Source organism: Numenius arquata, chromosome 21, assembly GCF_964106895.1.
Source record: "Numenius arquata chromosome 21, bNumArq3.hap1.1, whole genome shotgun sequence".
Lineage (NCBI taxonomy): Eukaryota > Metazoa > Chordata > Aves > Charadriiformes > Scolopacidae > Numenius > Numenius arquata.
The window spans coordinates 3,739,606-3,755,822 of NC_133596.1; the positions used below are offsets into that span (position 1 = coordinate 3,739,606).

Here is a 16,217-nt window from a genome sequence, read left to right on the forward strand (position 1 = left end):
AGCTGTTTCCTGCATGGTTTGTCTCCCCCGTCAGGGCCCGAGGGCTCGGGGAAGCAGTAGGAATATGCAGGCTGCAGGCCCGAGGCCCGGCTTTATCTCCAACGTCGTGGAAGGGGACCGTACGTCATGGGCCCGGAGGCCTACGCTCCCTTGCGCCACACGGACAGAGCCGAGAGAGAGCGACTTCTCCGGGTATCCACGTTGGGTCGAGGTTTTAAACCGCCGTAGCCACCTCCCCCCATCCACCCCCCCCCCCTCTCCCAACCCCACACGCGTCCCCTCAGCAGCGCCGAACACCCAGAGGAGGCCGATTAGTAGCACGGGAAGAGGGGGACGGTGTCCCCGCAGCCGGCCGCAGGGACCCCACGCCAGAGCACAAGGAATAAAGAGAAGCTGGAAACAATACGTGAAGGCCGCAACCCCACCGCCCTCCTGAACTCACCTGCTCTCGTCGCCGCCCGCGGAGAAAGAGGCCGAACCCTCGCGCGTCGCGGTATTTATAGAGCGGGCAGGGGGCGGGGCTAAGGGCGCATGCGCCCCGAGAAAGGGGCGGGGCAAAGTGGCGCCTGCGCAGCGGGTGGGGAAGGGGCGGAGGCGGGGGTTGGCGCATGCGCGGTGGGAAGGGCGGGAAAGGCGCGCGCGCTGCCGCTGAGGGGCGGCAGGACACCCCCCCCCCACACACACACCCCTTGTGTTAAATGCGTTTAAAACACGACCACGAAAGCAATATTTTTTTAAAAAAAAATTCCTAAAATACTTTTATTCAATAATTAAAATCTGTTGATGAGGAAACTGATATACAATGCAACGATTTAGTCTACAGGCTGTACAGGGGGAAGCTGTGAGGGGAGACACCCCCCCCCCCCCCATCACCCACCGCCATCTCCCAGGACAGGCCATGGCGGCGGGGCGAGGGCAGGCCGGGGGGCCCGGCCCGGTGTTGGCACAGCGCGGAGGGGCCGGTGGCACGACCAGGCCCACCCCGAGCAATAAAGGAGACAGGTTTGTGAACAAGGCAAGTCCTTCTCTCTATTCCCACACCTCCATTCTCCTCCGGACATAATCCCCCTCCTTCGCCTCAAGTGGCATCTCACACAGGGGGTTAGGTCTGTGCATGATACAGCAGTGGCCAATAACAGAATTCTTTAAAAAAAAAAAAACCCCACATTTAGGAAGAACCAATATAAGATCATCCTCAGAAGAGAAAGAGTATCTTTAAGGTCACTTTTTAAACCTCTTCTTCCCCCTCCCTTCCACCCACACAGTGAAATTATCAAGTTTCCAGTAGGTTTAGCTGTAAAAATGAGAAAAGGCAAGTTTCACCCTGATTTGGGAGAGTAAAAAACATCTGAGAGGAAGCCACAATAAAAAGAATTGACTGCTCTCACAGCTTCCCCAAATTAAAAAGTCTTAAAAAGGCAACAGTCTTTTCCTGGTAATTTGTTAATCAAGCCTAGATACCTCGAGACAAGATCTGTTAACACCACAGCGAGTGTGAGAGAATGGGGAGGGAATGTTTTATAACATTTAAGTTCTGTTTTTTCGGTTTGTTTTCCTTTTTTTTTTTCTTTTTTTTCTTTTTTTTTTTTTTTTTACAAAAAGATGCAGCATATGTTAATAAATCTATACAATTCCCTTCCAGGACAACAAAACCGTTGGTCAGTAGTGATTCAGGACATTTAAGGACGTGACAGAGACGCAAGCAAAACCCCCTCCCACCCCCAAGAAAAAAATTAACGAGTGGCGTGTGGGTTGTCTGCCAGGTCAGCGTCTGCGGGGGGTTCTCTGTACACAGCTAATATACACACGTGCTTCCGAGCACATCCACTCGCCGTTCCTCAGCTTTCCAACACTAGAGCTGCCTTTTTTTGCTGTTGTTTTGTTTTTTTTGTTCCCCCCCCCCCCCCTTTCCCTCTAGGTAAAGGAGGAGGAAAGGAAGGAGTCGCGTCCCCGAAAGGAGTTATGTACAGCTGAGAACTGGACCGGTCCGGGCTGAGAAAGGGAGCGGAGGCGTATCGCTGAGCCGCGCGAGGTATAGTGTTCAGTTCCGGCCTGATGGCACTCGAGACGTGTTTGTTCCAGTGAAATGCTACATTCAGACAGGATTATTCCCCCTTCCCTGGCCGAAAGCCCTTTTTCTGGATGTGTTTTTGAAGGCAAACCTTGGAAGAGCCGAGGTTCCACCCTTGCTGTATTGCCTAGGAGAGGGATGCAGAGAACTTCCAGGCCTCTCGGGTCTCTTGCTCCCTTCTTGGAAGATTATGGTCGATGGTACCTAAAAGCCAAGTGGAAAAAAAGCAAGTGTCACTCTTGGGAATGCAAGTTAAATGGTTATCGAGGAGCTACAGACGGCCAAGAAGAGTAAACTGGACGAGGGGACAGAGTGTATCCTCAGCAAGTTTGCTGATGATACCAAACTGGGAGGGCTGGCCGACACTCCAGAGGGCTGCGCCGCCATCCAGCGTGACCTGGACAGGCTGGAGAGCTGGGCAGAGAAGAACCTCATGAGGTTCAACAAGGGCAAGTGTAGGGTCCTGCACCTGGGGAGGAAGAACCCCAGGCACCAATAGAGGTTAGGGGTGGACCTGCTGGAAAGCGCTTCTGAGGAAAAGGATCTGGGGGTCATGGTGGATAGTAAATTATCCATGAGCCAGCAATATGCCCTTGTTGCCAAGAGGGCCATGGGATCCTAGGCTGCGTAGGGAAGAGTGTAGCCAGTAGGTGGAGGGAGGTCATTCTCCCCCTCTGCTCTGCACTGGTGAGGCCACAACTGGAATACTGCATCCAGTTCTGGGCTCCCCAGTTCAAGAGAGACAGGGAACTGCTGGAGAGAGTCCAGCACAGGGCAACAAAGATGATGGAGGGATTGGAGCATCTCCCTGATGAGGAAAGGCTGAGAGCTGGGGCTCTTTAGCCTGGAGAAGGGAAGGCTGAGGGGAGACCTTATTAATGCTTCCAAGTATCTAAAGGGTGGGTTGAAGGAGGATGGAACCAGACTCTTTTCAGTGGTTCCCAGTGACAGGACAAGGGGCAACGGGCACAAGCTGGAACATGGGAAGTTCCATTCAAATATGAGGAAAAGCTTCTTTAGGGTGAGGGTGATGGAGCCCTGGAACAGGCTGCCCAGGGAGGGTGTGGAGTCCCCTTCTCTGGAGATCTTCAAGCCCCATCTGGATGCAGTCCTGAGTGATGTGCCCTGGGGCAGGATTGCTTTAGCAGGGGAGTTGGACAAGATTATCTCCAGAGGTCCCTTCCAACTCTGACAATTCCGTGAATTATCTCTGAACTCACTGAAGCTGTTAATGTCAAACGATTTCACCTCTGCCTTTGAAAGCTCTTGTGCTCTGCAAACACTCAGCCGCAGAGAGAAAATGTTGGAGGGGAAAGAATCACTTGGGCCCTGATCCACAGGTTACTTCATAAATAATACCCGAGGTAACTGCCACAGTGTTTCGTGGCTGCGGCTCCTGCTGCAGGTGTCTCTCGCCCCAGAAAAGCACACTCCAGCTGCAAGGTCACACTGGTGCCAGGTACACCTCAAACCAGCCACTGGTCACTTTTAAGTTGCCAGGATCGAAGGCCCAGCTTAAAGGAAGAACAACCCACTCCATGTCTGTTCCTCCTCCAGTCACCCAACGCCACCGAGGCAGAAAGGGACATTTAATCTGCAACTGCTGCACGAGTCGGGTTTTTTTAAGGTTTTAATGTTTTGCCTCTCAGCACAGCTCTCCCAACAAGATCAAAACTAAGGGAGTAACGTGTCCTCGCTCACCTCGTGAACTGCTTGCTGTCCTCGTGGACTTCCATTTCACAGCTCTTAAACTCATTCAGCTCCTTCCGGATGGCAGCCTACGCAAAGAGGGAGAGATCTTTTTTTATCTCCTGCTAAGACATAAATATATTAATTACCCTCTCGCCCACCTCAAGTGAGCTCAGACACAGCAAGAAGGTGCTGCACCTCCAAGATGGAGGGGCTGATCTGTGCCACCTTTTGGTGGTGAAGAATTAAGAGCAGTTTTGATAGGCAGGGGTGACACCACGGCCCCTTGGGTGAAGGTTGAAGCTCAGATGGCAGCAGCCACCCCGGCTTTTGCAGGCGGTTCACACTCGGCTGAGTTTAACCTGTCCCAACTCCTCCCCACTGAGGGCTGGGACGTCCCCACAGGGGGTCAGGGAAGACAAAACCAGTTTGCTTCCCTGCCAGATTCTCGCCCAGGCCTGCCTCGGCCTGCGAGGAACCGCGCTCCTGACCAACGCCCTGCACTGGGCACCCTACGGAATCACTCGGGAGTGGAGGCGGAGGCCAGGCCGGCGTGCAGACCGTGTCCCCATCACCGCGGAGGGGACAGCAGGCAGGGCTGGGGACAGCAGGCAGGGCTGGGGACAGCACAGGGGGGTGAAGGGACACTGGTGGTGCTTGTTGGGTGGCAGAGGGGAAGCAAAAGGAACTGAGCAATTCTCCTCGGCTCAGGCCCTTTGGCATGGGACACCCTGATCTATGTCCCCTCCCCACACCTGGGGACAGGGCAGTCCCTGGTACCTTGTCAGCCGGTGTTAGCTTTGTCCATGGCTTATCCGCTCGCCGGTCGTAGTCCTGAGCGTCCGTTACTTCCACATATTCGTTAAACCTCAGGATCTTCCTGGCCTGCAGCTCCGCCACTGTGGGCCTTTGGCTAAGCTGAACACCAGCAAGAACAAAGAAAGTTAGTTTGTGTCTTTTTCACAAAGCAGTGCAGGATTAACCATCCCCAGCAGAACTAAAACCAGTTCCCTCACTGGGCCTGAACCAGAGACGCTACTGGGTCCCGCCGGAAGCCTGCAAGGGAATAGGCAAACCCTCTCGCAGCCAGCGTAGACTGGTTTGGATCACAAAGCAGAACCAAGGCCACATTCGTCAAAGAGAAGGAAGACACTGAGGGATTTGGGAACCCCTAAACCAAGCAAGCCCCTTCCTTGCTTCAACAACAGCAAAACTCACAGGCCCTCGGGAAGTTTTTCCCAGCCAGGATTAACAACCACAAGTAACTTGGAGGTAATAGCTAAAAAGCAGCTGTGGCTTTGCTCAGCCTCTCCCACGCTGCTGTCACTTTAGAAATGGATTTTGGGGAGCCTGGTGTGAAAACTGTGGCCACTGAAGTTCTGTGTTACAAGAGCCAGGCCAGCACCAGCAACCTTTCAAGTGCCAGATGCCAAATTTAGTTCTCATCTAGCTTGTTACGCTCGATGCCAGCTCAGATCTATCACTGACAAACGTGGCCGCGGTGCCAACGGCTCACCGTCGGTGACAGTCCACGTTCCAAAGTCACTGCAGTCAGAGGGCACCGGGGACACTTACACAATAAGCCCCCGTGACTTCCCCCACAGCGAGGTAGCTACGATGTGCTCATAGCCCCCACCAGCCCCCACGGCTCGGCCAGATGGCTGCCCCAGCACGGGGGCCAGCAGTACCTTTCTGGTGAGCCGGCGTTTGATCTCTCGCTTCTCAGCTTGACGGTCGGCTTCATTTTTCGCTGCCAAGGAAAAAGAAAGAATACATTTCTGTATTACAGAATACAGGCTGAATAGATTGGGATTTTAAATACCTATTTTCACAATTTCTGTCGAAGTCCAGGGGTGTGGAGTATGTGGATGGTGGAGAATCCTTGCAACCGTGGGGGTTGGACTAGATGATCTTTAAAGGTCCCTTCCAACCCAAACCATTCTGTGAACTGTAAATCCACGTTTTGTTGTGCTTTTGGCCCCTGGGAGCGGGCACCACTTGAGTGAGCGGTGGCAAATGGATTACGTGGGCCCCTTCGAGAGGTTGCAGGGGGTTTGTATCAGTTTGTATTAACTAATTTCACCTGTAAAAGAGCATGGACTGAACAAAAAGGTGGAACTAATAAAATGGATACTCGGCATGGATCCCAGTGTGTGTCAGCCACGGAAGTTGCATGGGATACAAACGGTACCTTTGCAACTGGTGTAATAATGGGGGATGCAGCTGTATTGCCTGATGTGCTCTGAGCGGTACAGATGGTGCAGATTAAGTTTTGGCCACTGAGCATGTCCAAAACTAAAATCACACCGTCCACAAGTATCCAAAAACCCTGTAGAACGGTATCCATATTAACGTTATAAGATGGGGGAAAGAGATGGGGAATTGATACGTGAGGCATGAACTATTCCAGATACATCCAGGGTGTGACCCGCACGTACATGGGTTGCACCTCTCTTAGGATTGCAAAGTCTCCATCCTTGGAGACAGTCCTGGGCAACCGGCTCTAGGTGACCCTGCTGGAGCAGGGGGTTGGACCAGATGAACTCAAGAGGTCCCTTCCAACCTCAACCATTCTGTGATTCTGTGATTTTTCCTCCAAGCATGGCAGGCTTTGAAAAACGCTTTCTGGGCTCGAGCACGGGAGAGTATCGAGCTGTATCAGATCGTCTACGTATCTGAAAGCTCATTGTGGCGCGTCTGCACTAATTACAGGCAGAGAGCGCCAACCAGCTCAATGCCCTGACGCCCCATGCACACACACACCCCCCCCGGCCCCACCTGGCAGTGCCAACGTGGGCCTTTGCACAGCACCAATGAGTCATTCCCTCCAGCCCCGGCTACGTTAAAGATTAATGCCCATATTGTCAAAATACATCCCGGCCACTCTGCAGATTGCTCCTCCCCCAAAGCTTTTATACTAAGAGTTTAAAGAGAATAGCAGGGCAGATAAATATTTCAAATGGAAACTTCCTGAAGCGACATTTCCCTTTCCTCAAAAATGTTTATTTAAAACTTTTACACAGCAAGGTACGGCCGAGAGAAACACCCTTGAAGGGAGCAACCGACTGCTGCTTTTTGGACTGGGCGATACAATGCTGTGATGTTTGGACCACAAATAAAAGTCCAGCCCAAACAAAAACAACCTTTAACAGTCCTTGCTTTTAATATCAGAGTTTTCACCAGTTCACATAATTTCCCCTGAGGTGTCAGGCAGGGGACAGGGAGCATTTCTAGAACAGGGTGTTTTGAATTGTATTGCTTGGTTTTATCCAGAGCCGGTCTCTGATGGTACTGGGAAAAATTAGTTGAACTGCCTCGTTACAGCGATACAACCAATGCACAGTCCTCCATCACTACCTTTCAAGCAGATTCCAGCTACACCCGGTCTAAGATGTTAAAGACAAACTTATTTTACTACTTAGGACCGCTAGAGAAGCGCTACTCACGTTGAAGTATGTTCCTCTGCTCCAGTTCTTCCGCTGTCGGTCTCTGACTCAGTCGCCTGAAGAAAAGGTGTAATGTTTTATCTGTTCCTTCATCAGCGCGGGGTGAAGAATACATCCAGGCTGCTTGGTTTCAGCGCACTGGGAAGCCTCCTCGACACCCCTCGCTCACCAGGGGAGACCGCTTGCTGCCCCATTTTGCACTCTCCTCCGCCCAAACTGCTGCTCGCCCACAGGCACGGGGGCTGGAAAGCGCGACGGCCTCTCAAAAGCTCAGAGGCACCTTCGTGGGGGGGTCTCAAGGAATGGCAGAGCCTGGACTATCAGCAGCCCCAGCTTAATGCCCCCCCCAAACGCATCAGCACTCAGCCTGCATCTCTCCTCATCTTTATACACCCGTCCACATTCTACAGGGATAACATTTCCTGTAATCCTTGAGATTTTCACCTCCCAGTCCATTTAACGTCTGGAAACATGGGCCTGTCAGGGGATTATTGCACAACTCCAAGGAGGAACTTCCAACTTTTATAACCGAGGGGGGGAAAAACAACACTTAGCCCCCCCCGCCCCGATCCAGCAGCACCCATCAACATTCCAGCACTGGCTGCTTAGACAAGGTGACAGCTTTGTCCAACCCCACCCTGTGCACGCCGTGCCAAGGGCTCAAACGTAACACCCTCCTCCGTTCCTTGTACCTGATCAGCGTCGTCCCAATCTGGTGCCGGATTTCATTCCACTCCTCCTTGCTCTTCCGAGGGAAGACAACCTTCTCCTCCTGCGGTGTGGTCGCGTTCCCCAGCTTTATAGCGAGCGTGTCCTTCCTCTTCACTTTGTTAGCCAGCGTGCCTGCGGGGAGGAAGAGCAACGGGATGAGACTGAAGGCTGCAGCGCCTGAGCACAGCGATACGAGCCGCGTGCCCCCAGCAGTTGTGCTCTCCCCTGGGGTTTGCTTTCCCAGCTCTGCCCTACAGCTCCCGAGCTCCTCGCGACAGCAAAAGCCAGCGCTTCTGTGTGATGCTCACATGCTCACCTAATGCTGTCCCACCTGAAGGCGGGGGGGGGGACAGGGACAGCACAAGCTATTGCAAGAGCCATCTGCAACTGGAGGGGGTGCATCGCAGCAGGTTTGGCTGGAGAGCCTTTGAAAAAGTGAGGAGGAGGACATGTGGGACATCATGAAACCAAGAACCAGCTGCTTTGAAGCACTGTGTGAACTAGCTCTTTGATCCGGGTCTCAATACAGCCAAGCACAAGTTCAGCAGAGAGAAATAAAAAATAAAAAAAGGCCAGCTGCAATGTCAAAGTCTTACTGTTATGGCTTTCATCTTCTTCCTCATCCTCGTCATCTTTGTACAGGATGGGCCCCTCCGAGTCAGAGTCGCTCATCCCTTCGTCTCCTTCCTGCTCCTCTGGCAGGACCTGGGGTACCAGTTTGGGGATGACTGTGACAGATGGCACATCCCCAATGTACACACGAGGGCCCAAATTCTGCTCCTCTTCCTGGTCATCTTCTTCCTCTTCCTCATCGTCTGGACTAACGAGAAGCACGCTATTACATCTCTTAACGCACACCACAGTGTCATGGGGAATAACCCCGAGATCAACACCGTATTAGCTCTCCCCAGTTCATAGAAGGCAGGTCCGTGGGGAGCCCAGGACCAGAAATGCGAGAGCAGCCCCATGATCCTGCACCATCCCCTCTCTCCAAAGCACGGGAAAGCTCCGGCAGAGGAAATGCCAGAGGCAGGTTCTTTGCAGAATCCGAAAGTCCTCTCTCCCCCCTACTCTGGGATTTTCAGGTTCTATCATAATACAAGACAGTCCTTTTCCCACTTTTTTTTTCTTTTTTTTTTTTTTTTTTTTTCAAAACGAAAGGCTAAGGAAGGCCACAAATGGATGAAATCCAGCACCTTGTTTTGTCTTAGCGCAATTAAAGACAGGCTTGGATTCCTGGCACCACCCTGTGTTTATAGCGTGGAACCCATTTCCCTTTGTGAGCAATAAAATCCCAGAACCAGGGTTAATTTCATGGGGAAGATGCACTGGCCCCCTAAGGGGCTGAGACACAGACTCAGCCAACGGGCAAAATTGTTTCTGGGCTGTTGCAAAAACCAGTAAAGAAGCCAGCCCTGCCCATAGCCCTCTCCCGTCACTGCCTCGTGGCCAGAAGCGGGGAGCACGACACCCATCACGTCAGAGCCCAGCGTGACGCACACCACTGGGGTCACCCACAGAAGGTACTCACACTTTGAGCATCTCGATGGTGACAGGCAGGGACCTCGTCCTGCCCAGGGTGCCATTGTCTTCTCCAAAGCCATCGTTCTCGAAGAGCAGCGAGTGAGCCCTGTGCGACCCGTCGGCAGGTGGGGTGACAGGCAGGGGACTCGCCAGAGCCTGCTGAATACGGATGTGCAACGGGATTTGGGGCAGGCGAGGCAGCACGTGAGGTTCGACAAACCCTTGCTCTCCCATCCTCTTCGACACCTCCAGGGACCTGAAGTCTTCAGGAGGGGGAGGAGGAGGAGGAGGAGGAGGAGGAGTCTCTTTGGGTAGGTCCAGGGAGCGTGGAGGGTCCAGAAGAGGGGTGGAGGCAGGCAAGGGCATGCGTGGAGGCTCTGGGGGTATGTGCGTGGGCAGCGGCGGCGAAGGCGAGGGTGGTGGGTAAGCAGAGGGGATGTGCATCGGTATCGGCGCGGGGCGGTTGGATGTCACCGTCCTGTCGTTCGGGGGCTTGGAAGCAGCAGCTGCCTCTGACGTGTTGTTAGGCAGGAGGCCTCTCTTGGGTGGGAGAGGAGGGGAAGGCTTGGACAAGCCTGTACCACTGTTTATTGCTTGAGAAAGTTCAGCTGAAAGTAAAACACACAAGTAAAACACTCAGTGTGGTGAGTAGGACTCGGGAGGTGATCGTCCCCCTGGACTGGGCACTGGTGAGGCCCCACCTCAACTGCTGGGTCCAGTTTTGGGCCCCTCACCACAAAAAAGACACTGAGGGGCTGGAGCAGGTCCAGAGAAGGGCAACGGAGCTGGTGAGGGGTCTGGAGAACAAGTCTCATGAGGAGCGGCTGAGGGAGCTGGGGGTGTTCAGCCTGGAGAAAAGGAGGCTGAGGGGAGACCTTCTCGCTCTCTCCAACTCCCTGAAAGGAGGGTGTAGCCGGGGGGGGTCGGTCTCTTCTCCCAAGGAACAGGTGATGGGACAAGAGGAAACGGCCTCAAGTTGTCCCAGGGGAGGTTCAGACTGGATATTAGGAAAAATATTTACTCTGAAAGGGTTATTAAGCCTTGGGATGGGCTGCCCAGGGAAGGGGTTGAGGCACCATCCCTGGAGGTATTTAAAAGCCGGGTTGACATAGTGCTTAGAGACATGGTTTAGTGATGGGTTTTATCAGAGTTCGGTTGATGGTTGGACTCAATGATCTTGAAGGTCCCTTCCAACCCAGACAATTCTATGATTCTAAAAGCCACTATATTTAACAGGGCATTTTCCAGATATCCTTCACCGGTGTGGAAAGAGCATGGCAAAGCACTCGGGGCCTCGGACCACGCAACCTCTGCTGCTTTTTTGCTTGAACACGGTGCCAGAAATAACCGGGTTGCAAGTCTCTCGTTTGTCCTTCCCGCAGCAAAGGTGAGGGTTGGGAGAGCAGCCAGAAAGGAGAAGGCTGGGAGAGGTCCGTGCATCCTGCTGCTTCCGAGAGAGAGAACCAGCGCCAGCCCTCCAGTGACAGCAGATGGAGCTCACCCCTCCTCAGCCAAGGAACGCAGGTATGTAGGGCACTTTATGGCTATATTTACTGTTTGCAAAGGAATTTGAGATATCCAGGACACCTCAGACTCCAGTTGTGTTAACAACTCCCTTGCACATTAAAAAAAAAAAAAAAAAAAGCTTTTGGGGAAGTCTCTCTCGAAGGCAAAAGTCAGAATTGCAAGCAGCGATGTGCTCTCTCCCTTTCCTGCCAGACCCAGCCCGAGAACACCCTGGTGCCAGCAGCTCCTGCCTGAGGATGAGGTTCTTCTCTGCTCCCTCTGCTCTCTGTTCCTCAAGCCCCACATAAACATCTCCGCGACTGTAACTAGCAAAACTGCCAAAAATATTTAAGGGCCTTGAATCTACACGGAGTTTGTCTGCTGAGTGACGGAGGAGAGAAGGAGAGATAGAGACCATGTCACATTACAGAAAATGCCAGCAGCAGGCAGCTCCAGGTTCCTCAAACAGCCCTTGGTTCCTAGGGAAGAAGCTGCATCAGTGAAGGCTGCTCTCGCTTTAGGAGTTTGTAGCCTTTAACATTTATATATAACTTTACCAAGTTGGGTGGGGTGGCTGACACCCCGGAGGGCCGTGCTGCCATCCAGAGAGACCTGGACAGGCTGGAGAGCTGGGCAAGGAAGAACCTCATGAGGTTCAACAGGGAAAAGTGTAAGGTGCTACACCTGGGCAAGAAGAATGTCAGGCACCAATACAGGTTAGGGGTGGACCTGCTGGAGCCAAGCTCCGAAGAGAAAGATCTGGGAGTCCTGGTAGACAGCAAAATGACAATGAGCAAGCAGTGTGCTCTTGTGGCCAGGAAGGCCAACGGAATCCTGGGCTGCATAGGGAAGAGTGTGGCTAGTAGGTCGAGGGAAGTCATTCGACCCACCTGGATGCCGTCCTGAGTAACATGCTCTGACATGCTCTGGGCAATCCTGCTTCGGCAGGGGAGTTGGACTAGATGATCTTTATGGTCCCTTCCAACTCTAAAAATTCAGCGAAATTCAGCGAAATTCTCCCCCTATACTCTGCACTGGTGAGGCCACAACTGGAGTACTGCATCCAGTTCTGGGCTCCCCAATTCAAGAGGGATAGGGAACTACTGGAAAGAGTCCAGCGAAGGGCAACAAAGATGATTAAGGGATTGGAGCATCTCCCTTATGAGGAAAGGCTGAGAGAGCTGGGAGTCTTTAGTTGGAGAAGAGAAGGCTGAGGGAAGACCTTATTAATGACTATAAGTATCTCAAGGGTGGGTTGAAGGAGGAGGAAGCCAGACTCTTTTCAGTGGTTCCCAGTGACAGGACGAGGGGCAACAGGCACAAGTTGGAACATAAGAGGTTCCACTCGAATATGAGAAAGAATTTCTTCCTGGTGAGGGTGCCAGAGCACTGGAACAGGCTGCCCAGGGAGGTTGTGGAGTCCCCTTCTTTGGAGATTTTCAAGACCCGCCTGGATGCAGTCCTGAGTAGCATTCTCTAAGCAATCCTGCTTCAGCAGGGGAGTTGGACTAGATGATCTATACGGTCCCTTCCAACTCTAAAAAAAATTCGGTGAAATTCATCTATCAATGGCTTCTTGGGCGTGGAAAGGTTTTGCCCACCTGCTAGAAGAGGATCAGGTTTTCTCCACATTTTCACCCAGAGCGGGTGACGGCCACACAGCGGTGGCCCCAGGACCGAGCTGGGAGGAATCCACAGCACCAGACACCACAAGAGGGTGCTGCAAGCGGGGAGTGTTTCACAGAGATAAGGCTGCATAACTGGAGAGAGGTGGGCGCATTTTTGGGATGTTTAGCATTTTCAGACTTTCCCCTTGTAGATTAAGGGCCAGATTGTGCAAAACACCAAGTGCCCTCAGCTCCCATCAACCTCAGCCCAGAGGGACTCCGGTATCTCCTCAGCAGCGCTCCAAGCCTGGCAGGACCAGGCAGGAGTCACCCTTGGGTAATAACAGACAGATTTTTGAAAGGGACGGAGTAGGTGGCAGAAGGGAAAGGAGATAGAAGAGGGCTGGGTGCTGCTCAGAGCATCCTCCCGAGCCAGCCCCTCTCCCTTCAGGGTCCTAAACCCAGTGCAAGGACTGGCACAGCCCCTTGTGACGTGCCACCGTGGCAAGATCCGGTGCTTTAGCATAGGCTGCAGCAACTGCGGCTCCTAAAACCCACCAGTGGCACCAAGCACCAGGGCTGCCACCAAGCTCCCGGCCAGCGGCACAGCACCCTTTGCCCTGCTTGTTTTTTCAAGCTGATGCCGATGAAATTCCCCCTCCCCAAAAGCGAGTGTTTCCTGAGCCTTGTTTTCAGCTACACCATCAGACACCAGAACTGCCCAGAGAATGAAGGTTAGGGAACATCTTCAGGGGGGAACAAAGGGGTGATCTGCACATCTAGTCCTCCCTTGCCTTAGGTTACGACAGCAGCAGCACAAGAACTAACACGTGCCCGAGTCAGAGCATGCATCAGAGACCCGTGGAGAGCTCACGAGGCCAATTCCACTGCCGCTGTTGATCCACAGCAACAAAACACGGCTGGCACAGCACCGTGCCGCACTTACAGCTCCGTCGTGCCGGATGCAGGGCCCTGCGGAGCTGCAAAGCATCTCCCTGCATCTGCATTCTCAACCGGGAGACAGAAGAGGGGCTGGCTGCCCTCCTCACCCCAGGGGTGCCCAGCCCAGCCCCGTGTTCCCGGCAGGCTGCGTCTGAACGCGTGTTTGACAGACTGCTGTCTTCAGCCACGTTTTTTCTTGTTCCGCAAGTACCTCCTGCAATTAGCGCCGGGGCATTTCAAATACCATCTGTGATGTGTGCAAGCAGCTTAAGGAAAACAAGAAAGTATTTCATCGAGTGCTCAGGCACGGTCAGACTAATCAAGCTGGTCTGGCACACAGGAGTGTTTAATACCATAGCGAGGTCGCTTGCAAAACCTGCTAGAGCAAGGAGAAGCCCCAAGCAGAACGAGAGATGCAGTTTGTACTGAAAGCGCTGGTCCAGGCTCCTTCAGGTGGTAACTCACACACGATCTAAGCTCCTGCCAATGCCTCCCAAACCACACCTGGGGTAACGCCTCCAGTTTCTGCGATAACAGTGCAGACCTGGCTGATTGATCTTCCCGGGAACCTCCCTCCCGATCTGTACTAGCCTCTGTTAATCCAGTGTGAAGAATAGCAGGTGGTCTGTGAAATATCAACAGGCCATCGACTGGATGGGAACCGGCTCATTTACTCCAGCAGAGCTGCATCTTTAAGACCTCTAAAACTCCTAAAGAGAGCAGGGACCCATTCAGCTTTAAGAACCTCTCTCCGGATTTTCTGCTTAGAAAAGTTACAGAGATAAAGACATTCAATTTTTCAAGCCAGAAGATTCAGCTCAAATTCCAGTTGAGCTGATTTAGCCATGGGACAAGACTTAAGGACAAGACTAATATGGCAATACCCTGGCCACAGACCTTAAGGAAGGTGCCTGAGCGTAACCAGGGAAGTCTGAATTATCCCTGCCAGTTCCTGGCCTCTCTGCCCAAAGTGGAAACCACAGGGCCCAGCAGCGACAGCTATAACAGGCCTTGTTTGGTGTGATGTGGATTTTTTGGTTTTGCTTTTTGCAAAGAGCAGCTGAAAGTATCAATTCTCGCTGACCATAGTCTCGCAAAGCAAAAAATCTCATACGCCATCCACCAACCCTGGCTGCCCACAGCTGAAACCCAGCCCTCGGTGAATCATCAACATTTCAAGACAGTGTCTTATGGCTGACGGAGAAATGCCTTCCCCTCTCCTTGCACCACTCCCTCTCCTGCCAAAAGCAGGCAGAGATTCCCTCCTGCAGGTCGCTGTTGGAAACACGTGCATCTGACAGATTGGATGGCTTACGGCAGAAGACTCCAGTAATTACACGTGTGCCCTGGCAGATCTTCTGAGTCCAAACTGGACTCTATTCAGGAAAGATGGTCAGACATTCATTATACAACATTTGCTACATCCTATCGTCCCTTACAATGGGTACCCAGGGTACAAAAAAAACAGTTTATGGAGGCACTTACCTATTACTGAGTTGCTATTTCTGTTGACGGGTTTGGGAGGAGGGACGGGAGGCTGTTTGGCAGGAGCTGTGCTGGTCGTACTGGTGGGAGCAGTAGTGTTGGCACCGGCAAGAGCAGGGGGCAGAGTCCTGGGGGCTGGGGAAGGGGCAGCTGTGGAATTGACTGTCTTTGCCACAACAGGGGCTGTGGTAGAGGGTGCAGTTTTTGCAGCGCTGCTGGCAGGCGTTGGATCCTTTGCCTGTGCTTCGTTTGCCTCCTGGGAAGTGGAGGGAGGTCTTTTTGGAGGAAGCAGAGGCTGCCTGGAAACATGTGGCTCCTGAGGTGGCTCCGGTTCAGGCCCAGAGTGGCTGCTGGATGAGCCTGCAGAGTGAGACACCTTGGTTTAAGAGACTGGAGGGCCCAGAATGGGGTGGGAAGAATCAGAAAAGAATCCAAAATTGGTCCTGGGAGAATCTGAAGCAACCAGTTTTGTACACATCTGGTTTCTTACCCTGCCTTTTCTTTGGTTCCTCATCTGGAACAATCTTCCTAAGGCTGGATGGCTTTGTGGCCTCTTCCTCCTGGCCGGCCAGGTTGCAAACCCCGGGACCACCGATGGGGACCGTGTGGCCATTCTTCAGTGCAGGTGGATTGAGCTTCTCCGGTTCTTCACCATCTGCAAGGGGGACGGGAGGGGAGAGAAGCAAAGAGAAAACACTCAGAAAGCAGGAGAGGAGGTGGCTGAGCTGATTGAACTGCCATCCATCTGCACCAGCTTCTCTCTGGCTTCCAAAACCGGTGTCCAGTCTCCCTTCTGCAGAGGAGAGCACAGCGACACCAGCGATAGCTGAAGCTGAGAGCCCTTGATTTCATTAGCAACAAGCAAAACAAGCACAGCAACGTATCCCATCAGGTGTTTCTTCTTCTTCAGCAGCCTCTTAATCTACCAGCTTGTCTAGAAAGAATGTTACTGCATTAAAGAGCAGCGTGCCCAGTGCTGTCCCACAGCCCAGGGAAGTCGCCATCGCAGTTAAAAACCTCCAGGGGTTTTTGAATCTACCCACGATTAAAATATTCACAAATTCCAATGCTGGCCAAGTAATCTACGGGACCCCGCAATATTATGTCACGGTAAAGTCTTAAAAAGTTGAAGCACCTCTGTTTTCCTTCTGGTTCTACCCTGAATTTGGCACAAAAATCACTGCTCTGCTCAAAACATCCCACAGCAAGGCATATTTCCTCACTTTTTTACCTTTG

At 52.7% G+C, this 16,217-nt stretch overlaps 1 protein-coding gene and 1 non-coding gene across 2 annotated transcripts in view; both read right to left on the reverse strand.

The window, feature by feature from the left end:
* LOC141474389 (small nucleolar RNA SNORA73 family) lies at positions 1–205 on the reverse strand. Its single transcript, XR_012463627.1, has one exon. It is a non-coding gene; the product is annotated as a small nucleolar RNA SNORA73 family (small nucleolar RNA).
* Positions 206–742: 537 nt separating this feature from the next.
* The window catches only part of PHACTR4 (phosphatase and actin regulator 4), a 28,202-nt gene continuing 12,727 nt past the window's right edge, over positions 743–16,217 (reverse strand). Inside the window, exons 4-13 of the mRNA XM_074162157.1 lie at positions 15,472–15,636; positions 14,982–15,341; positions 9,449–10,049; positions 8,514–8,737; positions 7,899–8,049; positions 7,207–7,262; positions 5,449–5,510; positions 4,541–4,678; positions 3,773–3,849; positions 743–2,275 (exon numbers count right to left, since the gene is read on the reverse strand). Of these exons, the coding sequence (XP_074018258.1) occupies positions 2,260–2,275; positions 3,773–3,849; positions 4,541–4,678; positions 5,449–5,510; positions 7,207–7,262; positions 7,899–8,049; positions 8,514–8,737; positions 9,449–10,049; positions 14,982–15,341; positions 15,472–15,636 (1,850 nt within the window). The 3' untranslated portion in view covers positions 743–2,259. The remainder of the gene's footprint in view (positions 2,276–3,772; positions 3,850–4,540; positions 4,679–5,448; positions 5,511–7,206; positions 7,263–7,898; positions 8,050–8,513; positions 8,738–9,448; positions 10,050–14,981; positions 15,342–15,471; positions 15,637–16,217) is intronic.